Source organism: Anguilla anguilla, chromosome 1, assembly GCF_013347855.1.
Source record: "Anguilla anguilla isolate fAngAng1 chromosome 1, fAngAng1.pri, whole genome shotgun sequence".
NCBI lineage: Eukaryota > Metazoa > Chordata > Actinopteri > Anguilliformes > Anguillidae > Anguilla > Anguilla anguilla.
Window position 1 is genome coordinate 52,271,556 of NC_049201.1, and position 27,589 is coordinate 52,299,144.

The 27,589-nt window shown below is 41.3% G+C and overlaps 1 protein-coding gene across 1 annotated transcript in view; it reads right to left on the bottom strand.

Annotated features, from left to right (window-relative positions):
* znf407 (zinc finger protein 407) overlaps positions 1-27,589 on the bottom strand; it is a 194,807-nt gene that overhangs the window by 158,535 nt on the left and 8,683 nt on the right. Inside the window, exon 3 of the mRNA XM_035414067.1 lies at positions 22,328-22,442. Coding sequence (XP_035269958.1) covers positions 22,328-22,442 — 115 coding nt within the window. The remainder of the gene's footprint in view (positions 1-22,327; positions 22,443-27,589) is intronic.

Consider the following 27,589-nt stretch of genomic DNA (forward strand, 5'->3'; position numbering starts at 1 on the left):
AGATTTGTTTATGCATATATGAGCATTATAATGATATATAATGTATAAAAATCTGTGCATTATGATGATTTAATATACATATAATTTTAAGCGCTTAAATGTATATGCTCCAACAACAAACCAACTTCTCGAAAATATGCAATATACAGCAGAAATTTTATTTGTGTATACCTGCGAAGGAAGATGAAACAAAGAAGAAAGCATTTACCCGCTGGTCCTTCATATCCTGTGTTCTAATCTCATTAAAAATAATAATTAATAATACATTAAAAAGGAAAAGGAAAAAAATGTTTTCATCCTAGCCATAAAACATATGTATTTTTAATATGAGTCTCCCTGAATCAATACCCCCAATCAACTACTGCAACTAAAATGCAATATGGGGCATAATTACTATAAGGTCACTAGGTATTATTCAAAGTCACTTTAGTTTATCGCATTACGACAAGATGGGATGCTGGGCAAAAATTATAAATTCCTCCCCTAAATCTGTCCTTTTCTGATTTAGATGGATGAAGAATAATTAACTCTTAATTATTCAGATGACTTCCAGGCACTTTCTGAATCTACAAAAGGCAGTCGTTACCACGCCACTTGAATTCTCTATCATTTTTCAAATCTTGAACTTGACCAGTGACGAATATATATATATATATATATATATGTGCGTGTGTGTGTGTGTGTATGCGTACGTGTGTGTGTGTGTATGTGTGTGTGTGTGTGTGTGTGTGTGTGCGTGTCTGCCTACCCATAATGCTCTCTGCTACCTCAGAGGTTCCTCCTGAAGAACGGTTCCTTTAAATTCCACCATATGCAAATGCTCAGATGTGATTTGCATTTTAAAGTATTTAACTCCCCATATTTATTGGATTCCGGGGCCTTGCTGATCACTGATTTATGTGCTTCCGGCGATCATATTTCCATATTTGTGTGGTTTTAACGACAGTAATAATTCAAATATGCAAAGAGTTGTTCTTTGAACGATATCTTTAATTATGTCCTCAAAGCATCGTTGTTTTGCAGGGATGCCCTGACAAAGAGGGCTGGAAATGTGGCAAGGCACTGATGTCGAAGACGCACCAAGGGGCCCAGATTCAATCCAACGGACTTTCTCCTCAACTTTCAGTGTTAACTGTAAGCTTTCCCTTCTTCTTTTTCTTTCATGATTATTATTAGTATTTTTATTGTTACCGTTATTGTTGTTGTCGTTATTATTATTACTATTATTATTTTATTGTTATCATGATTTATATTATTATTATTTTATTGTTATCATTATTTACTTCTGTAATATAGCATCAGAATCATGTTTTGTGAAGAACTTGCTTCAGTTATTTATTAAATAAATTTAAATTGAAAGTAGGCCTGAAGCATTTTGTCCAGAACTGTCTGAATCAGAACGCACAGAAATGCCTTCTCACGTTTACCAGGCCCCGTCTCCGGCTAACAGACTGAGAAAAGGCACGCAGCCTTGCGCGCGTGAGCAGTGTATCGATTCTGACACTCTTTCACGACAAATCCGATCACGGATCCGCCCAGTCGCTGTTAAAAAATGCGAAAACCCGCCGCTCCTCCTCCCCCGCCAGCCCAGAAAGTTTCCCCGCCACGTCCCTCTACTGGGGTTGTCAACATCTGTGCGCCGTTCTTATGAACACCATCAAGAGCTGTAATCATTACGAGATCCACAGCCGCTTGGACCGTTCCACTCAGAGTACGGCCGCCAAATGTGTCCTCTGTCACCACAGCCAGACGCCCCGGCACAGATTCCCTTTGTCACCGAATGCGCGGCGGAAACTTTTTAGAATAATTGCTCACTCATGTACAAATAAAGGCGACTAATGTATTGGATTAGTGGAAAGTTACACAGTGGGTATTTTATCGGCTTATACTTTCTGTGTCAGTCGATAAAAACGAAAGTACACACATCATATAGTATGATATATGGAGCTATTTCATGTGCTTTCTAATATAATACAAGCCACGTTTACGTACAGGGATTTTTTTATTTATTCCATTTTATTTATTTATTTATTTATTCGGTTCTGATGCAGATAACCACACAATCCTCTCCAACATTAGCAATATTTCAAGTTATTTGCCACAGAACTACGGGAAAGGACGGTGAGTTAAATTACAAAAAACTGAAGTGTTTCTGACATACAAGCATAAATGATGAGAAAACTACTTAAAAGAAGGTTAATACCTATGCACAGTTTATATTGCATGCACATAGTATAACGTTAAATTGAATTGTATTGGCTTCATTATATTTTTGTTTTATCTTTTAGATGCCACAGAACCTACAGCACGTTTTTTCTACTTTGGTAGTGGAAATAATATTAAAATTCAGAAGTGTTTCTGCATCCAATTAATCTTGTTTTTGTTGTTGTTCATTGAGTAGCTGTACTCTGTACCTATCCCTTACAATAAAATATGTATACCCCAAAACTGTAACCCTCGTTGAGTGAGTTCAAATTTAATTTAGCCAGTCACAATAATTTAACATTTAATATGAGGACGTGAATAATAAATGACCAGGATCAACATAAAGCATGCATGCTATATTAATACTCCACCTATAAATGTCTGATATATTGTTGTTGTTGTTGATGATGATGCGGAATGCTTTTATCCTTCCTGTTTTTTATGAGACTAAAATATTATTATTACCTTCACTAATAATTAATAATGCTAATATGTAAGACACGGCGCAGGGTGTTCAGTGCAGCATTAATTCTGTGTTACCCGTTGGAGGAAAAATGCCTGGGCTATTTTCACAAGAGCACTCAAGGCTAAAACCATAAAGACGGCAGCGGCCCAATCTAATACACTTGTCAAACCTTTGTGAAGCCAGGCACATTAACACACTGCCTCTAAGAGGCTTTCTTTCACCTGTGTGCTTAAGTACTGCGTGCACAACTTAAGCTGGACACATGCACACAGACACACATGCGTGCGCGCACGCTCACACTCACACACACGCACACACACACATGCAGACACACACACACTCACTCACACACACGTGCGCACATAAACAAGCAAGCACACACACACACACGCACACACACACACTCACTCACTCACACACACACACGTGCGCACATAAACAAGCAAGCGCACACACACACACACATGCACACACACACTCACTCACTCACACACACGTGCGCACATAAACAAGCAAGCACACACACACACACGCACACACACACACTCACTCACTCACACACACGCACACATAAACATGCACGCACACACACACACACACGCACACACACATGCCCACGCGCACACACACACTCACACACATAATGTTCAAACACCCTGCTGAACTGGTCATCAACTTCATTTTTTGCTATCCATTATATTCCACTTTATTCTTTAATATGTGAATGCATTTTATTATTATTATTATTATTATTATTATTATTATTATTATTATTAATGGCATTTTTCATCTATTTCAGTGATCATCAAATTAGATGATTAATACAGATTTACAAAAATGTACACAATTAAGAATAAATTGTGGTTAGGTTGAGTCATCCTTTTGGTTTTTCTGTTGACCTAAGTCTGTAAATCCACATCTATGATTTTTAAAAATGATAAATACTGTTATGAGCTATATGTAATTACAACAGATTGCTCATATGCCAGCATATACATGCATGTATCGTCAGGACGAAATAATAGTAGTGCGATAGGTAAATTGATAAATTGTGTGATAATTATACAGATTTATTTATTTAACTAGAAACAATAAGCACAAGCTGGCGTTGGTCATCTCATACCATTTAAAAAGAGAGTAAGCCACATATAAATCTTATCATTTTTTATTTCATCTTAGAATTCCCACTTTTCACATTAAATGAAAGGTTGGCATCGACATACATACAGTATAACGTAGCACAATATTATTGTGTCTCGTGAGGTGAGGTCTTATTTTCTTGAAATGCTTTTTTTTTTTCCTGACAAGGTTATCTAAGTCACAGCTGCCTACCTGTTTCAGTTCATTCAGAACATGCGCCCATTCAAATATGCAGTTCTGCGTCCCTTATCTGATAGCCACCCCGCGTGTAAACACAACCGTATCAACCGCGCGGCATCTCCAGTGAAAAAGGGGGAAAGGGAGAGGGCGTGCGCGCATTTCGGATCTGTTTCCTGATAGCAGAAATTCGCCGTAATCAAATTCAATCCCACTCCGAAAGAGCTGGAAAGGCGCACCAGACTGCATGTGTGCCTACTTTTTCTTCCCCCCCCTCACAAACTTTTCATTTGGAACGCGTATGGCGACGTTACTGCCCGTCGTGGGCTGGGGGGGAAAAATGTGCACCGTCCAGCCCTTTATATTAATAGAGGGCTGGGTGCTGCACATTAACTAGATTGTTAATAGGTATCCTTCGTTTAGTTTATTAGTAAGTTAATGTCTTTGCTGAATTATGTATTGCTTGTTTCTGAATCCGCCGCACACTGGGTAGCCTGGAGAAGGAACACTAAAAATAAATTATACTGAACTTCAACCCTTTTAACGTGCATCGGTTCCTTCCCTTCGGAAAGGGAATGCAAACTTTCGCACTGTTTTCCACTATGTCATCCAGCGTGTTTAATACAGGAACACTGGACTGAGGAAAACAATGGGAATTGCATGCAGTCTTTATGCTCAGTAAATGTGTGCCAATTTAAATCTTTACGTACTGAAATATCTCTGCATGAAACAATACAAATGGACCATGAGAACTGAAATAATGTTTGCTATTTATCTGTTTGTTAAAGCAGATAACAATTATAGAAAATGAAATTAAACTGTCAGCCTTGTAAGCGCACCGTGTGTTAATAGTATCAAATAATTTACATAAAAAAACAAAAGAACAAAAATACAAAGTTTTGTGAGCGTGGTCAAGGAAGCAATTATGATGATGAAATTACATAGGATTTGTGAAGCAGCCCTTTGTACATCTGTACCTCACACACACACACACACACACACACACACACAAGCACACAGCCCTCGACTCATAACTGCTCTCCTCCAAATCGAAGACACACTTGTGCTCACACACACACCCACACACAAACACATGCACACACACAAGCGAACGCACACTCACACACACCGCAGACAAACCCTCATTATCAGCACTGCTAATTTTACCACTTTCCTTTTTGTTTAAAGGCTCTTCTTCATTAAGGAGCTGTGGGGACTTATTACTGTGTAGTCTTTGTCCTTGCTGTAATTGCCCTCTTGGTACCTTGGTTGGTACCCCCCCCCTTCCCACACACGCACACACACACACATTCACGTGCGCGCGCGTACACACACACACTCACACACACACCCCCGCACACAGACACACACGCACACAACCGCATACACACACACACACACACACACACACACGCCCCCACACACACACACACACACACACCCCCGCACATGCACACACACACACACACACACACACACCAGCCCCTGTGACGGCCTGGCTTTACGCACTGCCAGGGTCCTCGGGAGATCTGCCACACGTCCCCCACGGTCCAGCCGGCAGAATGCGGAGCGGAGCATGTCCTAGTTAGAGAAATACCAGGAGGAGCGTCTGCACCTCTCCACAGACTCTCCCCCCCGCCTCATTTTTAACTGCTTTTAAACCACTGCATTCGGGGTGCTGGGGCAAACCAGCCCCCCAAAAAACGGCAAAAAGAAATCACCAGGGCTCTGTCACCGCAGGAAACAGACCTCCGTGTGCAACTCTGCCTTTTGTTTGCGCACTTGTCCATTTTGCTTGCTGACACGAGAGCTTAGGGAAATGTGTTTACAAACATACACCCCATCATCCGATCACATAATCTATTTTAAAAAATGCTCAGTTATTCTATGTAAAGACTCGACGAGATGCATAAATAAGCTTCTTCACATAACTGTAAGAAGCTGTCATCGATAAACGTGACACACAAACGTCATTCCCACTGGTCCCAGCTATTGGAAATGACTTAATTTTGCTTCTGAAAGATTTTTATTTTTATGTTTAAAATAACAGACTTTAGTTATTTTTCTAGGACACCTTCAAAATGTATTTCAAGCGGGAGAACACACTTAAGTGTCCTATATGTTATAACTTAGTAAACCTTGACCATTGAGTAAACATTTAAAAACGTCACGTGATTTTGTGAACACGTAAAAAAAAAAAGCAGTAGCACCAATGTTTCCATTAATCAAAATAAGATTAGTTCATATATCTACTTATGCATGTTCATTACACGTATGTTATAAACACTCAAACCTATTGCAGGAGTAGGACTCAGAAACAATTGTTGACAGGTCAAAAAATGTAAAATGCTTCTTTTTTTTCCAAATAAACTGGCGCCATCTATAGGCCAAAAACAGCCATGGAAAAATAAAATAAACGATGACTTCAGATTACCACCTTGCATGTACTGGGTAAAATAAAATGATATATATCAAAAAATATATATTTCACAGCAATGTATTTTACTGCAATATGTGTAAGCAGTAATAAGTAACATTTTTGCTCAAATTTTGAGAAACGTTGCAAGATTTTCTAATACATTTTGTTTCAGCATATTTTCAGTATATTTAATTTCTCAAAGAGATTAGCATCTTAGCATTGAAAGAGATTCCTATTTTTATTACTAGCAGAGTTGAGTGTGCTGCATTTGCATCATTACTCTCATAACACTTGCATGTCTGCTAGGGCGACATAGCTCAGGAGGTGAGCGGTTGTCTGGCAATCGGAGGGTTGCCGGTTCAATCCCTCGCCCTGAGCATGTCGAAGTGTCCCTGAGCAAAACACCTAACCCCTAATTGCTCTGGTGAATGCTAGGCGTCAATTGTAAAGCGCTATATAAATGCAGTCCATTTACCATGCTATGGCTACGCATGTTTTTTTCTTCAGATTGTATCCCATATAAAGCTCGTCTGGCTTGCAAAAGCATTGATGTATCATTTGCTTGATGTCAAAAAATCTATGGTAGTTCAAAAACCTATACCTATTTTTCTATGTAAAAATGTGCCCTTTCCAGATGACATTCGAGTAAAAGAATAACCTGTCATTTCTACATGCAACCCAGTGTCCGTTTAACATACCCTCTGACAGAGTTTGTTTGGTTTTATGCTTTGTGATATAAGATTCTGATCAGACACAGTGATGCATACTTATAAAAATAGTCCATTTTACATCCCTCAACTCTAAATAATTTTTTTTTTTTTTTTAATGGCCGTCTGACAGAATGGTAAAGAAACCGCAGACGCACTCTGGAGATTAGGCAAGGCGCTAATGTTCCGAGCTGCTTCATGTGGAGACTTTGAAGAAGCCAATCAGAGAGGAGAGACCCTCGCCCTGCCCCCGATTCACACACACAAGAGACTGAAGCCATCTTTCCGCATGTTAATCCCACGGAGTTAACTCGGTGAAGAGCCGGCATCTCCCTCACCCGCGTTTCCACAGTAATCGGTCTGCCAGTTCTCACAGGCAAGGATCACCAGGGACCTGCAGACCGCAGTTAGAGACTTTTTAAGGGTTTTAAAGGGTTAATGCGAGGGAGCGGACGCAGCCCACCTTCTAGTCTGGCCTGGGCTATGTTTCTTTAAGGTCCGCTTTTCCCCCAGGCTCTGTTCACGTGGGCTAAATTGTTTGATGTAGAACTGCCCAGAAAAGGCCGTTTTCAATGCCCCCATCCCAGATATCACCCTCAAACTCATCCTCCCCACTGCCCCAGTCTCTCCCTTTTACCCCTTCCTAGTTTTACCAAGTTCCTCCTGATTCGACAGGCCACATTTTACTACTGAAGACATCCCAACCATTCCTCTCACACACAGTGCTGTCTTTGAGCATTGGTGACTCCACTTCCAGAGCGAAGCAGAGGAGATTCAGCAACATAAATGCACAAATCAGGCCACAGGCCAGTGTGAAAGACAAATGAACATTTCATGGCCCAAAATTGCATTACTTACTGCCTTTCCCCTCGCTTTTTCCAAGGAATGGCTTGGCTTCCATTTTGGGCTTTATGATTTACGCGGCTCTTGAGACCGAGTACCGTCACAGTAAAATGTTTATGAATAAAGTGAACAGTGTTAACATCAGTGCTTCTGATAAGGGTAATATATACTCACTAAGAGTGAAATGCACAATCCAGGTTTATTTAACACCTGATATGCAGCCGTTTTTCTCAAGAGTACAACCGCAGTGTCCACTTACATGAGGCAAACCTATACCATCCAAACTGCACTGTACCTTTTTTGTGTGTGTGGTGGATTCGACTCGGCTTGGCTCCACCTACAGGCCTTTGCAGCGCATTCCCACAATGCATTCTGCTCTTTATTGCTTTGTTGTTCGCCTAAACTTTTCGCAGGAGTGTCCGGGAGACGGTGGGGACGGCTCGGATTTACGGCCCCCCGGCCCGGCCGATGTAGAATATGGAGACGGCGCGTTGTCAAGCCTCGAATTTTTACTCCCCCTGTGGGACCGCGAGATACCGCGATGGCACCGCTCCCCACTCGGAGTCAAGGGCACGAGAAACATCGCTCACCGCACATTCTTCTCACATATTGAAAGTTGTTGGCTGCCGAATACCAGGGGTGTCGTATACACGTCCAGCAGCGCGGGAGTTTGGAGGAGCAGAATGCATTATGAATTTGATGTGGGGGGGGGGGGGTGAAACGTACAACTGTAAAACCAGGGAGGAGTAAAGGAGAGACGCGGCATTTTGTATACGAAGAGAGTGCAATCGACGTTTGCCTTCAGCTTTGACTAACACACAAATAGGAGCATTGCGTGTTTTCTTGACAATGATTGCTGAACTTGCCAAATTGTAAAGAAAAAAGTAACAATTATTGCTTCATTGTTGCTTTTTAGTCTATGTTAAAGAAAAAATTTGATTGAATCCAGGCCACTGTTTCCAAAACTATTTGTTTACTTTAAGGGATGCTTCCTCTAAACTGAAACTATGCAAGGATTTACAAGCATGGGGAGGGGGCTCTTATCAGTTCATTATTTGAATGCATCTTAACTAATTTATTCAACTGCTTGTTATTTTTCATTAGATATATTCTAATGAAATAGAATATTTTCGATTTTCACGCTCCATGAATCAATTATCTACATAAAACGAATCGTATGATCTTAAAATATGAAAGTATTGTTTTATGTGCACTCAAAAAACAAAAAACGATTTTAAAAAAACAATATGTAGGTATAAATTAGCCAGGACCATTCAGTTCATGTCCCAAACTAATCCCACAATCCCTGATCTGAAATACATCATTAATGTGTAGCTTTAGGGCTTTTCCCCATTTCATTAGGAGATGAGGGGTCTGGCTTTTTAAATAAAATTTACAAAATGGCAGACTGAACCCAAAAATAATGCTTGCTTTGCAGAACTATCTGCAAGACTATCTAATGTTCTAAAGCTGTGCCCTGACAGGCAGTTATATTCAATGCCACAGTTTTGTAAATATTGACTTGCTGTGCACCGTACTGTGTTTTCTTAATCCGTATCATTAATGTGCAAAATGGCATCCTTTACCCTCAGCAAAGGGTTTGGCTGTTTGCATTTCCCTATGAGAAAGACAACCTAAGGACTGGCTTTGAACAACCGCCTAATGGACTAGCCATTGGATATTTAGGCTCCCTCCTTTGCACAGAAATGGCATCTCCATTTGAGGTCACAGTGTTTAAAACTCCAGCACTGTAGCCTGGGTGGCTCTCTGGTAATCTCTAGCCATCTTCTCTGGGTGATTGTGATGATGTCCAGGACTTCTCAGCATAGACTGCTATAGGGAGAAATATGTTTGCCCAGAAAAATAACATAAACAATATTTCAGGAGACAAAAAATAGGATTAGGATTACACCTACTGATATTAACAACTGAGACTGTATTTCATTTTACGTTAGAACAAACAGGGTATGAAGTAGAAATCAAGACATTGTTTTTACTGTTCACCTACGTTTCAGACAGTGTCGGCGTCACCGTGACTGACAGCGTCATGGACTAAATATGACACAATGAGGGGCAATCTGCCTCTCTGGAAATATAGATCTTTTATTCACAAAGAGCTCTACATGTCCTCTTTCGTTGGAGTCATAAGATGTAAGAGTTGGAACATCATTTCAATTATGAAGATGGCAATGAGTGATTGCCTTTTTTTCTGCCCCATTTTAATAACTCCAGCCCTGAGAGAGAGGGGGGAGGCAAGGCGGCAATCGGACTCTCGTCCGCAGCAAGCTACGAGAAAACCCAGATGCCACTCTCTTCCCAGCTATCAAAATCTCCCCAGCAAACCAGCCATGAAATAATCTATACCTACAGGAAGTCAATTAAAATGTGTCGGGAGAGATTAAGAGCGCGGTGACAAGCCTTTCACGGGGCCGCACGGTAGCGAGGCGCGCGCGGGGGGCTTCTACGTCGCCAGTCCCCTTAAAAGCCGACATGAATATTTAAATGCCCCCAGCTCCGACACAAGTTTGCAAAACACAGTAATGTCCCCGTTTGTTAAGAGTGAGTTCACTTCCGCATCAATTCAGTCGCGAGCTGTCACCCTGATTGCGGCCTTTGTTGAGGGACAGCACATTCCCATCTACGGATCAGTTCGGCTTTGTGTCACCCGAAAGACAATTTGGTCTTTTCTTCTCTCTCGTGGGCAGGCAGGATTGAATGCACAAATTACTTTCCTTCCACCTTTAACTCCCACTAAATCTTTCCTCTTTTCCACTTTGCTGAGCCTGAATATTTTATTCGTCCATCAAATATGCATCCCATTAATTAAGTTAAATTACTCCTGACTGCCAAATATCCTGTGCCCAGCGACTGTCAACACAAAATGCATGGATGTGAACTTCTAATGACATGGCGTCACTTAAATGTGAGTTACAGCCTTCGGAGTCCCATCTGCGGGCAAATTATCAGCCACTTCTTCGGGACCCAGACTGAAATTAAGTGCCGGTTTCTTTTTCTCGGGCTTTTAACTAGTACACAATGGATGACACGCGTGGAACTTGACAAAGCAGGAACTAGAGGTTTAATTGCAGCATACCTTTTCTCCTCATCTTTTAATTGCTGTTGTTAATCACTCATTAATTTCCCCCCACTGTGTCAAATTCCTAAATCTTCCGCAACACTTTACAGCTCAATAAATTCAATCGCTCCTCGTCACCCACGTATAATTTAATCCATTTTTTTCTTTCCCATACAAGGCATTGTTCATTTTGCTCAGCAAAGACATCAGTACCCGGATTTTTAATCATAAAGTACTCATAAAAACCACTCCCAAATATATCAAGACTACAATAATTCAATACGATGTGTGAAATGATAGGTTACTGTGGAATAGGAAATGCGTTAAGAAGAGATAATTGTGCTATTTTTCCAGTGCTAACCTTTTGCAGTTGAATGACTTCAAGCACTCGTAGCCTAATAGAACCAAAAGTTATGTATCTCTTTTATAGTGGTGAGGGCTCGGGCATCGTATCTTAGCAAGAACAAATCGGTGACACTACGTTTATTTGTTTCACCGTTTTGAAAAGAAACAGCCATGCTGAGAAAAGTGACTTCGAACAACGTGTGCCAAACGAGTGGAACGCTCTCACAGGCGGATAAATCAGGCGGAGGGAAAACAGACGTCGTGTGATGGATACTGCCGAATAAACCTGAATACAAATGCAGTCAAAAGATCACTACATCCAGAGAACTGCGAGAGGTTACGCGGTCAAATTTCACAAAGACGGACAAACCGAAAACATTTTCTCCTTCCAATTCGACCTGAGGGCAAGTGTCATTTCTAAACTCGAAGGGCATACCAAGAGCAAACATATACTTAAATGGTATTACCAGACTATTTGCGTATTTCGATTTTACATTACCAATAGCCTACTGAACCGGGTTTTTTTTTTTTTTTTTTTTTTTTTTGAAAACATAACTTCTACTTAGTAGAAAAGCGGTTGGATTTGTGAAACATATCTCATCATTAAAATGTTGAAAATTTAGCTATTTTAATTCGCAGGGTTATTTGACCTTGGAACACATTCTTTGTGGCAATGGTAACGTGAGCATTTGTTAATGCAATGCTGTCATGTTTACAAAAGTGACAACCCTATCACTGATTGGCTCAATACACACAGACTGAATGCTAGCCTTAAATGAAATGTGCATTGACAGAAACCACAGCCATCCTGAACCATAGAGAAACAATGTTTCCCTACCTTTATTACCTTGTACAAAAAACAAAATGACAACTGCCATTTACGTACCTAAAATAATACGTTGGAAGCAATGACAAAACTATTAATTATTAAGAATACATAGTTGGACCAATGAGTGTGTAAACCGTGCACAAGTGCCTTCAAATAAATGACTTTAATTTGCCGTGGCCTTTACTATCAGACCCACACCAAGATGCGAACTGGCCCTCCACGATCTGCTTCTGCTTGCCGGCTGATCATTTAGGATAAAACCGCACAGTAAAGCGCTTGTGCCTAGTGAAACATTTGTAAACTTAAGATTGTCGGGTGGATTCAGGGGAAGAGGGAAACATTCCAAATCAAAGTTTGTGCTGATGAGACTCCCGGCAGCAACGAACCGCAGCTTTCAAACAATTCGAGCTGCACCTACTGCAAACTATTCTGACCCGTAAGAACGCCTACCAATATAAAAACATTTTAGGTTCCCTAGCTAAAAACAAATAACAGCTGCCTTACTGAATGAACATTAGAAATTGTAAACCCCTCCAATGTTGTAGAGTTAACAAATTGCTTTTTATCAAATGACACAATTTAATGGTGTTTGAAGGAAAATAGAATGCTTTGTGAGTGTAACTGAGCAACATGAATCAGTATTTTGACTTTTGATGTGCTATGATACAATTTAATTTATCCCCACTAGGGGCAATTTAGATAAGTCATGCAGGGAAAGATACATGTAAATACTGTAGGAGTCAAACGTTAATATGTTCATAAATATGTCCATATATAAAAACATTAATGAAAGAATAGCAATCATGTCCAATAGAATTCTGGTGCCATCTTGGGGTTGACAATTTGTAAGCCATCAAAAATAAATGTGCTGGGATTTGATCAACATTCGTCCTTAACTTTGACAAACAATTAAAAGCAATATTTGTTTTTCCCTTCATAAAAAGTTTGACAGGTTCAGCAATCAGTAAAACAAACTTACCAATCAGAGTTTGTAGAGAACAAGTGTAACATTTGGATTTACTTTCAAGTCAAATTTAAGGACAAATGTTGTTTTAATACAGGCATGCAGGCAACATAGAATGGCATTTCAATTTGTGGGTAGAGCGCATGCCCAGTATCATCTGAAGCACCGGCGCGTTTTGCTTTTCTTAAAAAAACTGTAGCATGGGATACAACCGTTATGAGGTTTGACAGTGATGCTGGAGGTAATGTGGATCTTATTCAGGAGGTTACATTTGTTTCTAAAGCTTAGTTGGATGCCAACATGTTAAAAGAAAAAGACAGTACCCTCTAAATTTAGGTGAAGGAACTGGAGTTGTAGCTCAAACATTGAAGATGTGATTCCCTGCAGGGTGCTGCCATTGTACCCACGAGCAAGATACCTGAATTGATTCAGTAAAATATGCATCTGTATAAATGGAGTGTATATAAAAATGTTATCTCCGGATAAGAGAGTCTACTAAATGCCAAAATGTATGTAACTCCAAACTTCTGAAGCCTTTTTAAAAACAATATTTCATCAATATTACATTTTTATTATGTTCCAAAGAGTGCCAGGGTGTTTGTGACAGTTTTGAATATTTTGCAATACTGATTGGTTTGCCAAAGTTTTGCAAAAGCTATTTGCCTAGTTTTTCTCACCTTTAACTCAAGATAACTGTTGTTACATTATCAACTATGTCATTTCGGCCTGAGTACATGAGAATACCAAGAAAAAATGCTGTCGTCTTCAGCTAGCTTAACCAAAAGTTCACAAACAAGTCGATGGCTTTTGCTCAGGTTTTTGTCATTATTGCAGCTATGATTGTATAGCTCTGGGTAGTAATATATTTTTCATCCTTGATTTTGACTTGATTGACATCTCTAATGCACCATTCCACACAAACTTTCAGACCTCTACTTCAAGGTAAAGCAAACTTCTGCATTTAGGCATATGCATGCACATGCATCAGAATAGTGCATTATTGACCTGGTGTTTGCTTACCTCTGTAAACGACGATTTCTGGTTTTGCAAGAAACCTTAAATCATTTGTTTCCAGTGGCAAGCAAACTCAAAACCATTATGTTTACGTAAATATGCCTTTTCTTGCCTTTCCAGCTTTGAAACAACTTGTAACAATCTCTGGGCTAATTTCAATATGATTTCAGTATTTAAAAGTATTTACTTAAAGACTGGTATTTGGGAAGAAGCAAAATAGGTTTCAAAACAAGAGAAATAGGTGTCAAAGCAGGTGACAAATATAGATGGTAGGGTATAGTTATACTACATATCCCATCTATGCTAACAAGCCTCCTTCGGTCACAAATCCTGCCAACAGAACCCACGCTTTTGATTCCTTGCCAAGCAGAGTGAGCATTACCCTGCCCAAATTTAAGCTCTATCTTATTTTTATTGACTTGGTTCTGAGGGGGAGAAAATGGTGGGAAAGCCATGTTACACAGTGTGTTTTGATTTACCACCCGCGGTTGTGTTTTGGGGAAATGCCAGCAGACAAGAGGGTGGCCATCCCCGAGGGGGTTGACTACGAGCCGGACACTGCAAGTTCATGTCACTACATCAACTGCAGTCATCACCCTCCCGTGGGGACAGCCTCTACCCAGATATCATACCTCCCAATGCCCTGTGATGACAGAGATGAAATCACCTTGTGTATCCCACACGCCTTAGCATCCAGGCTACGCAATGTTCCTAACTACTGTTTTTTGAATGGGCTAATATATGTTTTACTCAAAAAATGAAGTTCAAACTTTAAAAAAGGGGGATGGGGACTTGCACTTCAATTGTCTAATGTATTTATTAGATAGAACAGTCCCCTGCTGCTTGAAAGAATGATAGTGTTAGTATGCATCCCATAAGGCATCCTCCATAATATCTCTATTCACTCACACAAGTGTGAGGTTATCCAGGATGAGGATTTAAGGTGTAAAGGCCACTCGTAAAAAAACAAATTTAAAAAGAGTGATCTATCCATGTTACCAAAAATGCAATTATCTGAGAGAGGCCAAGACCACAAACTGAAAAAACTGCATCAAATGGTGCACTCAATTCTCAATCTTCATGACAAACTCTCGCTGCATTTTCCTGCATGGACAAGACCTCGGACCCCTTTTGCAATTCCAGAGAGGTCTTCACACAGACTGAAAATTAGGGTGTAAATCTCGTTTTGTGAAAAGAATAAAGGAAATTGATAATTAATACCTCATTTTCAAACAGAAAAAACCTTCCCCCTTGGGTGTCACTGAGTGGGAAATAGTCTTCCCTTTATGTACAATCTTTCATTTTAACAGCAACTATTTTATCAGCTTGTAAGTTTAAGTGGAACCTCTTTTGTCTGGGTTCCTTGGGGGACATGAAAATCGCAGTGAAGGACCATGACTTACAAGGGTGTCAAGCAATCGCCTATAATGGATACAGGAGAAGAACATTGTGAGCTATTGGTTCCTCTACCATTGGAGCATAAATTAGGGAAAGGTCCACTTTTACTTTTAATTAAATATAACTGTTAAATAAAATTTAACAACAGACAACAATTTTCCACATCACGTATGAAAAAATAAGTATTTTTAACCTATCGCCCCCGTCTGCATAGCAATTAAAAATAAAATACTGTTTAGGTGAGAATGAGGCCATAGGAACTGAATGCATGCAAATTTGCATCAGAAACTCAGACTGACTCCACAAGAGTCTCTGTGTCCCTGTCAGCCAATGGTTTTACAATGCTGCTGCAGGCCAGAAGGACAGGAACTCAACTAAACTAAACAGGATCCGCAAATGATCCAAGAAGACAGGCAGTACAGCGGCCACCTCAACTGGGCGCCGATTCCCTACTGGGGTGATAAGTGAAGAGAACAATGAAACCAAGCCAGCTCAGGAGCAGGGGCTGCGATCACCACTGAACCACAGCCACAACCGAACCATCGTCTGAGACCGTGCAGGTGGTCTGCATGTGGCCTGGATCAAAAGAAAAATCTTTTTTTCCTTAACTTTTACTTGAAATAAGTGAATGTTCCTTTTATTAGTTTGATGAATTCATTTAGCTGATTTACAAACTTCATCGTGTTGATGAAGGTAAAGAACACAAAGCAAAGTTGACTGAATCCTAGCCTCGGTTTCAAACGCAAGGCGTGATGTAGGCTACAGCCAGCTTCGAAACCAGCCGTGGCAGGGTGATGCGACCGCAAAGTCTTGTGACTGCATGGGCTTTCACTGAAGTTCACCTGCTTGGGCAAACTATAAACACAGAGCCGGTCAGAGGCAGATTGTTACCCCTCCTCCCCCCTCCAGGTTCCTGCCTCCCGCTGCTCGACCTGGCTCCTGCGTTTTTCTGCTGACATCTTTGTTTGGGCATTGGCCGGTTTCCTAGGATGGATGTGCCGCATTAGCTACTGTCTGGTTTGTTTGTGGGTTCATACGGTCCATTGGTTTGTTTGTTTGTTTTGATTAAAAAAGTGTTTTTGATTATTAAAAAAGGCAAGCCCCTTCGTGGGCTGTAAAGTAAAGGCCATCCTCCTACATCTTGCAGAAATTTGTTATGGGGTTGGGGTGGGGTGGGAGGGGTGAATGCTGGACCTGCGGAAGCTCTTATTAAAAAGCTAGAGATGGATGGATATGGGAGGACAAAAACCACATGAGGAACCACACACAAAGAGCCAGTCAGCGTTTATCAAACCCTGATTTCATAACTACATTAATGCAACCTACCCCAAAGATGCTTACTGTAAAAAAAAAAAAAATCCCACCTCGAAAAGCCTCGATTTCATGTCTTGGCAAGTCTAAAGTTTCGAAACGTGAACCAACACGCCGAACTTGCCGTAGATAAATTTCCATCTGCAAAGCCTGCGTCAGTGTTCCCTTTGGGGTAACAAGATTAAACAATGTGAAATATTTAGCATGCCTTATGGGGAAAGTCTGTAAACTTCTCTGATATGAGATCCAAGAAAATGTTTAATTGCTTTTGTGGTTTTCTTGGTGTTCCTTGTTTCCTTTGCACCGCCCTAATAACTTCGCTAGGGAAACCAGACACAACAAAGTTGCATTACCACCAACCGTACAGTCCAGTTCAGGCACCCGTAATGAATATCAGCCTCATGCTGAAATTGAGGACGAAATTAATTTTGATCTTCAGCTCTGGTCTTGCTTGCTTCCTGCACACACTTCCATTTTGTTTCCCCCGCAAACATTAATTTAGATGCATCAGCTAAAGGCAACTAAAACATCCGATCCATTACGAGCCTCTTTATCGCATTACGGGGACTAACACGGCTGTAAAGCTGTCCATTTCATAAAGAGCTATGGTTCCTGCAGAGTCAAAAACAGGGCCAGCCTTTCCAATGCAGACAGAACATCATTATTGTCAGCTGACTATTGTCGAAAACTGCTTAGTCACACAGTTAACCTTTATAGATGAAGGTCTGCATTTTATTTATTTTTTATTTTGCAAACAACATATTAACATTCCTTGTTTCATTAGATTCTAGATAATGGTACGCTATATTTAGTTAACTGTGTAAAAGCAATGAGGATAATGCATAATATTAGAACACATTGAACATTGCAAGATTACAAGATACTATAAGCAGGATGCAAGTGTGAATCCTTCCCGAATCCAAATATATATTTAGGCTTGTTTAATAAAAAGTGACAAGAGGTCTGTTATCAGTAAGACCCTCATTACTTCTTAATGACCCCAGTTCAAGGGAGCTTTGTGTTAAAAAGAACTCCCAATTTGCATGTATAGAGTATTCTACAAAAAGATTTACCCAGAATGCCTAATTAGAAGGACGATCATTAGAAACAGAGAATCATTTTGTTTAATCAACATATAAGCTTAGTTAAATATTCACATAAATTGGAAAATGTAAATGAATTATGCAAAAAGAAGGTTCCATAGATATCTCCTTGTTGGTTACAAGTAAATGTTTAAATTCCATCCTGGCTGACTGAAATTATCCAGTGCTTTGCATCGCTAAATATTTTTCCAGCTTCTAAAAATTGCTCGTTTTAGGCACTTTGGTTTATTTGCCTTAAGACATTGATTTGGATAAATTGGGCTTTTAAGTGTTTCCGTGCTTTGTAAAACTCTGCGTGTCGTTCTGCAGCCCACAAATAAATGGCTTCTACCATCAGAGGTTTAAATAATGCAGGGCTTGTCAAGCTCAGCCGTATGTGGGATTGCGATGAAGTTGCTAATGCACGTAATGATTAAGTGTAACTCAAATACTGGCGGTGTTGTTCGAAACTCGACAGGCACTAATTTGGTCTATTATATTCCGGCGTTTAATTGCCGGCTACGGACACCCCCTTTGACACTTTATGACGCGGTGACTTACAATTATTAAAGATCAGAGGGTGGCATTATAATCGTCCGCACTGGGATCCCTTCTCATCTGCAACAACTGCCAACGAATTTAAAAATAGGTTTTTATTTTTTTTACGGAAGTTTTAACGAGATTCTATTTGAGGATTATAGAATATCGCGGCAAAGAGTAGGGAAGGGCAGGCTATTGGGGTTGAGTTAAGTGACATCTGCGAGGGATAAGAAGCTACTGCACTGCTTGCCCCTGTCAGAAGTGCGTTTCGCGCTACGTGCAGGCCGCTGCATGTACGCACATCAACACAGAGGGGAAGGGAAGACTGCCTTTAGTCTTCAAATGACAGGGCCAGCGCAGAAGTTTCCGACACCCTAAGAAAGTACACAGTAAAATGTTGCTGAATTAACACTGGACATTTTACTGTGTACAGACTTTCCCAAGTGTCAGTCAAACCCACAGAATATTTAGAATATTCGATTTTTCCCACCATGAAATCATTGAGTGATTATTTCACAGGAGTAATTATTTATAGAAATATTTGAATGCATGTTAGGTGAAAAAAATGTTGAATTCTTTCTTATCAATATTCATGAATGGGAGAATCTCATGCTAAGAATTCTGCATAAAATAATTCACCTGTATTTTTCATTTTCCTGCCTAAAAACGAGTGGATACAAATACCTTTGCAGCAAGTCATTATTTACAAAGAGAGAACCTGAGTTTTCAGTGCGCGGTGGGTGGAGTTCAATAATTTGAATGTTCGATCTTGGGAACCATGCGTTACAGTGATAACAAAGCCTTGCATATGATATTTATACACCAACAAAAGCATTCATTTGTGTTACCATTCTACAGTGAAAACCTCAAACGGCTTAAATATGCACATGCATGCACACACGTATTTGTACTTGCAAACAAACGTGCCGTTTGCAAATTTTTAAAAAGCTGCAGCAAAATCCATTCATGTGAAGTAAACAGTCAATTTAGCCTTTTTGACAGATGTTAACGATGAAGTAACAATGATATGAAATATGCTGTATTAAGAGGGCAGGCAAATTTCCAGGGCCATAGAAACGACAGAAGTGCACGCATAGCACACTTCCACACAGTATCAATATACTGCTGTGATATTAAACCAATGTTTCACGCCGTTTAAATTCCTGATACATAATTTAGCAGGCACCGAAAGGGCCAATGTGGAGCATCTTTAGGGAGTGGGGTGTTGATCAGGGGGCGGGGGGGAAAGTGCTGATTCCAGGCGTGTTCTGAAAATGATGGAGGAGAGGAGGAATCGGTCATTAAGAGGCTTTGCTCCACAGAAAGTGCTGGACACTGGGGGTGGGGATGGGAGGGAGAAAGGAAATTGTCGCCTTGGGCTTTTTCCCACTGAATATGACGGATCTCGCAATATCTGCCAGCAGACGGTTTTGTTTGGGGGTCGTCCGTCCTCCCAGTACTGTTTTCTGATGCTTACACAGGGTCAAACTTTAATGACTCGACTTTAACTTTAATTATGAATGTCTCATAATTTTGGAAATGCAGCTCCAAAAAAGAAGTCTAATCACCATGGGTCTTTTTGCATTGCTTTCATATCTGACTATTAGCTTAGCACATACACAGCAATTTACAATGTTAGGTCCGGGTTGAGAGCAGTTTTGTAAAAACACTCCCTAACCATTTAAAGCACTCTAAAGGGACAGTTCACCTTAAAAAATGAATGTTATTCATTTGTTTTCATACCAAAGCAGTTGGTCATCAGAAACTGGAGAAAGTGGAAAGTGTACTTGTGCATTAGAACCTCGCAGTTTGGTGCAAATCACTGCCATAGGTACTATGTACAGTTACTGATCAACTAGCAAGGAAAATGTGATCATTTAAGAGGTTAAACCATTACGGATATAGTGGCAACTATACACACAGCCTCTGTAGTTGTACACACAACCTCTGTAGCTACTTTGACACAGGACCTTGCTGGATAATCCTCATCCACAAAGTTCTCTTCATTTTTGGAAGTTATTTTAAAATGGGGAGCAGCCTGCCTTATTTGTTTTCTTCCACTTTACTCAGAAAGGGGGAAAAGCGGGAGGGTTACAGACAGAGGGATAAGAGTGCAGGAGAGGGCTGTAGCAGGGAATCAAACCCCTGGCAGAAGAGTTGCATACCTTACAGACCCTTACACACTGTTCTGTGATTGTGAAGCAATTTTTATGGATTACTCAAATTTGGGGAAAAAAATGCCCCTTAAAGTTATTATTGTGTGGTCAAAAGGCAATTGTTGAGGTAAGAAAATTAATGAATACCATTCATCGTCAGGCAGAACTATCCCTCATAACTATTAACTATTTACCTTTTTTACCATTTGTTTGTTAGTTGGCCTTGTCTTTTGGCAAGGCTATTTTTTTTTGGCAATCCAACAAACAAAATATCAGCCTCAATAGCGAAAATGATTAATCGTGACTAAATTTAGTTTGAGGCAGCAGGAAGGGTAGGCAGAGTTTAAGGGATGTAAAAAAAGCATAAATTAAAAAGTGAGCAAGTGACTAATCTCAAGGAGGCCACTTTGACTCAATCTTCTGATGGAGTTTGACTCAAGGACATCATGTGTCAACAAGGCTGGGGTTGACTGACCCTAAGGCCCTCGGCCACCCCGGCCTTGGCCGTCACAACGAGCAGAGACCGCTTGTCCAGCTCTCACTGCTCCTGCCAAACCCAAATCAGGGCCCTGACCCGACCGCTCGTCCCAAATTACAAGCTGTCAGTCGAGGCAGGGGTCTTCTATCAACAGCGTCAGTACCCCTCCCATTTAAAACGACAACAAAACAGGAGACGGTGCGAGGGGTCTTTCTGAACGCGGGTCTCACGTTTGATTGGCAGCTGGGTCGAAGTCTCCATTTGGTCCTGGCCCTCATTTGCATTTGTTAATTAAATGCCAAAACAATATGATCTTTAAGTATCAACAACTTTCCCCCCGGTCTTCGGTGCAAACGAGTTTCGTTCCCCGGCCCAGGCAAAACGAGGTTGACGGCGATCGCACACTCGATACGTTCGGGGGCCTCTAAATCGTTTGCACAGCACGTCGAAACCCCGCGCGCATCTGCACGCTCGGGTTTGAAAGGGGGCAGCACGAATCGATGCCTTAATGGGGAGAGCACACGTGTTTTGATTGAGTAAAAAAAGGCTGTCGTTTCCTCGTTTTGGTCAGGGCAGAGAGATGAGCGCAAATCTAAACACATACAGCGCTGCTCAAGGCAAATCTTTCTGACTTGTGAAATTAACTAAACATAAACGATTATAAGGGACAGTACGTAGATATATTTTAAAGATTCAATCTGGTAATCAATATATTTCACCCAGTAAATAGTTTTTGGTTCCTAGAACATTCCTGTTAAGTTAGGATAACCATTTGCATTGTTGTACTGTATAAACCTCCGGCTTCCTGCAAGTCCATTATTTTTAAGTCACAAGGAATTTTGCAGGAACGGAGTTTGAATATTGTTCAGTTAAGTTAGAACAGTTTAAAATAAATTAGAATTGTGGATGGTCATCCATGTTGATTTTGTTGGGAAAGTTAGCAGCGTTCACCGACTCTGCCATTTCAATACTAACATTCAGAATACTCTTATATCGTTCTTGTCACTAACCCTTCACTATTTTTTGTGTGTAAATCATAACCATTAGAGCCAGTAAAGTTTATATGTGAAATGCTTGGAATACTTTCACAGAACTTGAAGCATTTTGTGTTATCTGGTCACATGGTTGTAATTTAACCGCCCCACCCGATTGGCTAGGATAGGGGGGTTGTACTCACCCGCAGACAGGGCACTTGTACTCCCTCACACCCAGGTGTCTCTTGACATGGTTGCGAGCATCTCCCAGCTGGGCGGTAGCAAAATCACAGAGTTTGCACTTGAATGGTTTGGATCCTGAAAAGGCATCAGCGGAAAACAAGAAATACACATCAGAAACAACACATGGCAGACTCATAAAGAAAAAGCAGTTAAATGCATGAATCAGGTAGACTTCCAAGCCTGTCTCACTGTTTTCTTGGTAGAGGAGCAGTGTGGAGCTGATTTGGGATCAGTCAGAGAGGCTCAGGGGAAAACACTGCTGCACTAAGTCATATGTTCTTTCAGATTTAGTATGAATTTGTTGAAGCATAAACACATGCCTGCCACCAAAATCTCTTGTTGCCATCCTCTGAAAACTCACAGAAGCTGGGCATAGCAGGGCCTGGACAGTATGCAAACATACAATAGCTGCAAAGATAGCTGCAAGATGGGCAGAAATTAGGACAAATTTACCAAAAAAAAGTTCAGAAAACATTGCTCCAGTTCTGGGATGCTCAACCTTAGTCCTGGAAGGCCACAATGTCGACTGGCCCAGACTACAAACCACTCGATTCATCCACAGTACTTACTTTACCTTCCCCTCTTTTGTTCTGAACGAGTTTGCTTTCTATAGAGAGCTGTAAACCGACTGCTGTCTTCATAGAACAGATATGAGCTGCTCCGCCACAAATCAACAATGGGACACTGTGCTGTAGGAAGTGCTGTTTTGTTACCAAAGAAACCATAGTCCAAGGTCTTGTATCAACGCGCTCATGTTCAGCGCTAATCGTTAAGTAGCGTACGTCATCGTATAACTACATAAAACAAATGGCCGATACCATAGAAGCCCCATTGCTCTTTGGTTTACTGACCTGCACAAATCAGCTCTTTTCGCCAGACCAGTTACCTTAGAACTGGGGCTCATTTTGAAAAAGAAGAAAAGGCACTACACGTACTGGGCAATGCTCTGTTTCCACCGCAGAACACCATAAATTGGATTCAAAAGGTCAGGTGGAGTGCGCAGATCAATTCCGCGCGCTCACCGCCCCTCTCCGTCATTAAAACACTAATCACTTTGCTTAGGTTTGCAAGGGAGGTTTATTCCTAATTATTGTCATTAATAAATCAGGGGGGCTTCAAGTGTCCGGATGAGGGAGCGAACGTCCCTGTCTGACATTCATCAATAAGGCACAGTGCACTTGGGTCATTAGCAGGCTGCTACCATCACTGAACTAAGGAGGTGGATAGGGTCCACAGACTCAAGTCAGTGGGCGGAACCCAGTTTAAATAAGAGCCAATGAGCAGGTCCTTTAGGTGGTACAGTAATAGCCCAAATTCATGTGTGGGGAAAAAATTATACTGTTCTTTTTTTTTAAATGGGGGGCACATATCTAACTGAGAGCCCTTCTAATACAACAAAAAAGGAAAAAATAAAAATCTCCCTGCAAATATCCCCAGACACGCTGCAATATTTATCCCAGCTCCGCTCACTGATTTGATTAAGCACTTTGTGTAGATTACTAATACGTTCATGCACGGTTCACTTCCTGCGAGCTTAAAGTACGACACATCGAATTTTAATGCCGTAACGAAGATTGAAAGGCAGCCGTGTGCTAACAAGGTCCAGAAATGGAAGAGCGTTTCACAGTTGAGCAACGGCGAATCAGGATCTCTTCATTTTGACCGCTCTCCACTCACCCCCCCCCCTCCCCTCCCCCCCAAACTCTCCAAGTCACAAAGCCTAGGTGCGGGGAGCGACCCGTGTGGGGATTGGATCCATCCGGATGGCTTCACGCGTTTGAAAATGCCAAGGGGAGAAAGACGTTATGGCCCTCACCCGTCACATCTTATCAACTTAAGGGAGTCCATTCCACTTGGACGAGTTGCGTAAAACTGAAATCGACCATTAATGCAGTGTCATGTTAAATTAATACTGTCATCTAAATTGGTGGTGTGACTTTTTCGCATTTGAAATGAGACTGAGAATGACTAATTCATCTCCTAAAACCTCCGGCGCTGTTCATTCCATCACAACCCCCCCCCAACCCTCCCCCCCCCTTCTGTAAAAGGAATTCCATATCTCCCCATCATATCAAATGGTAATGAATACATTATTTTAGGACATGGGCAGTAAATTTTTGGTCTTATTAATGGTCAGTCAAACCAGTAACAGGCCATCCCCTCCCCTAATGATGGTTCCCTCTCGCACAAGCTTTTATTTCTATATTCTAAACAGGCATGCGGGGAGCACACATCCATTACGCTTGTCTAGGTGCAGCAAGGGTCAGCTGGCTCTCCGTGGTGAAAAAAGGCACTAATTTCAGAAAAATGCAAATCCGCTGCGTTTCTCATTGGCAAAATGCAATATTTAGGGAAACTGACAAATACCAGTGTGACCTCCCCATCCCCATAATTTCATTGATTAATCAAGGAAGAGGACAACACCCGTGATTAAAGAGTCTTGGAAGTGATCCTGGGCCAGACCGTGGCGTATTTCACAGTCATGTTGCAGGGCCACGGACCCGAGTTTCAGAACAAAAACGCACCTTTCAGAAACTTGGTGATAGGAATCCCGCACATAAAAATGGCCGCATATTAGCTGCGTGACACCGCGGTGATATATGCCACCATTACACAAATAAAGTCTCTTACATCATAGTCAGGGCGTAAAAGTTGGCGCAGCCTAGCTCATAGAGGTATGCGATAACATATGGTACAGAGCAGTGTCTGGAGCAAATGAGAATGTCAGTATCCACTCTCCCAAATTATGGTGGAGCATTCGGGAAGGGTAGTGGGGTGGGGGTGGGGGGTAGGGGGGGTTGGGTAGATTCATTTAAAAATGACCCACCCTCCCTTTTGAGTTTCATCACATATCATACTAAATATGCCAAAACCCAGCTGTAATGAATATGACAACACTGTGGTGCAATATTCTCATTCTGCTAATGTCAGAGATCTTCCCCTGCTTTATCATCTGCCATATGATAAATTTGTTGTTTTTTGTTGCTTTTTTGGGGAGAAATGTCAGCTATTAATTGTACCAAGAAATATCTTTGTTGGAAATCATTTTTCGCAATAGAAACCAATTTAGCGATGAAAATGTTTGTGGCAGTGACTGGTTCGGATAGGAAACTCCATTTTGAAGCCAGAGGTGAAATGCCTTTTTCTGACACAGCCCTGCTTGAGATTGACTATATGGGTCATGAAGGCTTGCAAGCCACTCAGTTCCAGTAGTCACCACATCTCAACAATCATTGGCTGTTATCAAATGCAAAAGCCATTTTCATTGGCTCAGATCTGTGAAGCCTTTGATAGTGAGGGACAGCTCACTCCAGGATGAGATCCAGAAAGCCCCACTATCCCATCCCTTGGGTCGAGTGGACTAGAGGTCAGGGGGATGGAGGGTTTATGCCTGTATGTCTAAGATTTGATGCCTGTGTCTGAGGTGTGAGAGTGTTTACTATTTGTGTCCAATCAGGAGGAGATGTTTGTTCCTGCCGGGTGAGAGCGGTGGATAGCGTGTTCCTGTTCAGGATTTGTGATGTGCTGGGAATGAGAGAGGTGATGGCGAGTTCTGTATCTGGCCTCTGTGTGCTGGAGGTGGTGTGGGGGGGGGGGGGAGTGGGGGGGGGGGCAGGGTAATGGAGCACAGTAGGGTGCAGGCAGAATGTTGTTCTCTCCTGTGTAAACCAGAGCTGTCAGAGGGGCAGACTGATCGATGCCATCAAGTCGAAAATGGTCCCCTGGGGCGGAGCTTCAGAGCATTACAGACCAGTCAGATGATTGCATTACTGCAGTCAGTGTGCACCCTCACCCTGTGCTGAGGGGGGGGGGGGACACTTCACTGGACTAAAAAAACCAAGTGAATAATATTCAGTTCACAGTGCAGAGCTGAAATCACAATGATATGGAAGGTGGCCAATTTGCTTAGGCCAGCGTGAGACCGAGTCTGTAAATTCAATTTTCAGACCAGCCCATCCGGCTACAGCATGGGCAGACGGCAGGCCAGGATGGCTAGACAGCATTGTTTTAAATATGGTTTGAGCAAAAGCTTCATTGGCTTACCACTGCTAGATAAAATCACTTCTTAAAGAGAAATAGACTGGGTTGTGGTCTTAGCAGAGGTTCTAGGCAATATCTTGAACAAAAATGGGGAAACAATTTTTTAACGCCTTCTTCAAAAGCCGTTGTGGGTGTGGTCTGTGTGTCTTGTCAGGGGTCATTTAAGATGAGGTCATTAATTGCACAAGCCAGCAGTGATATAGCTAGGTTATGTTTCAAAAGGGCATGGGGGACTGTTGCTTGGTGACCAAGGAGAGCCTACGCTATATAATGCCTCTGTCACTCCAGGGGTGGGCGGAAAGGGGGGGATTGAATGATGGATGTGCCATTAAATGGATGCCACCCCATCCCCATAAACTGCACCTATGGTGTGTAAGCTCATTATACTCCATGGTCAGTATTCAACTACTGAACAAATGTCCAGCAGGTCCCAGTAATTTTGTATACTGTATTCACGTGTAGCCTAATAAAGTATGGCTTTCAAAACGCAACAGCTAGTTTAAAATAAACGTGAATGAAACCTTATTCATTATTCACCCCATAAAAGCTCTAAACAATCTGATGTCAGGTGGTTGATCACATTGGGCACATCAACACTTAACTTTTTGGCTTGTTTGATATAGCTAAACTTGGGCTTTTTAACTTTTTCCGTCTATCTACAATGGTGCTGATTTTTATGTTGAACAGACAATACAGGCCTGAAGTCCAATTAGTCATTTAAATCTTAGCAAGGGGCGAGGCCCAAAGAACCAAACAGGCATTTATCGATGCCTCCCTCATTTCTTGTTCCTGCATTAAGCTGATTTTAAAAGCAATTAATATATATAGTCAAGGAAGAGTAATGAACTACAGTCAGCGCTTAACCTGCTGGACATTCTCGAACCCGCAGTCGTGACCGGTGAAAACCTATTTTGCATTATAAACGACAAAATAAATCTTAATGGATTAAGAATGATCAGCTATCCCCACACAGGGGAAATTAAGAGCTGAAACGTCCGCATTGATTATTTTAAATGATTAGCCTAACTCTCTTTTGCATTTCTTATGCTTTTAGCGAGCTCCAACACGTTTACAAGACTTATTGACTGTAATTACAAGAGAATTGAAGTAATGGACACATCAATTATAAGTCACATGTCTTGACCAGACATTGCATAGGGAATCCAATTCGTTGCATCATT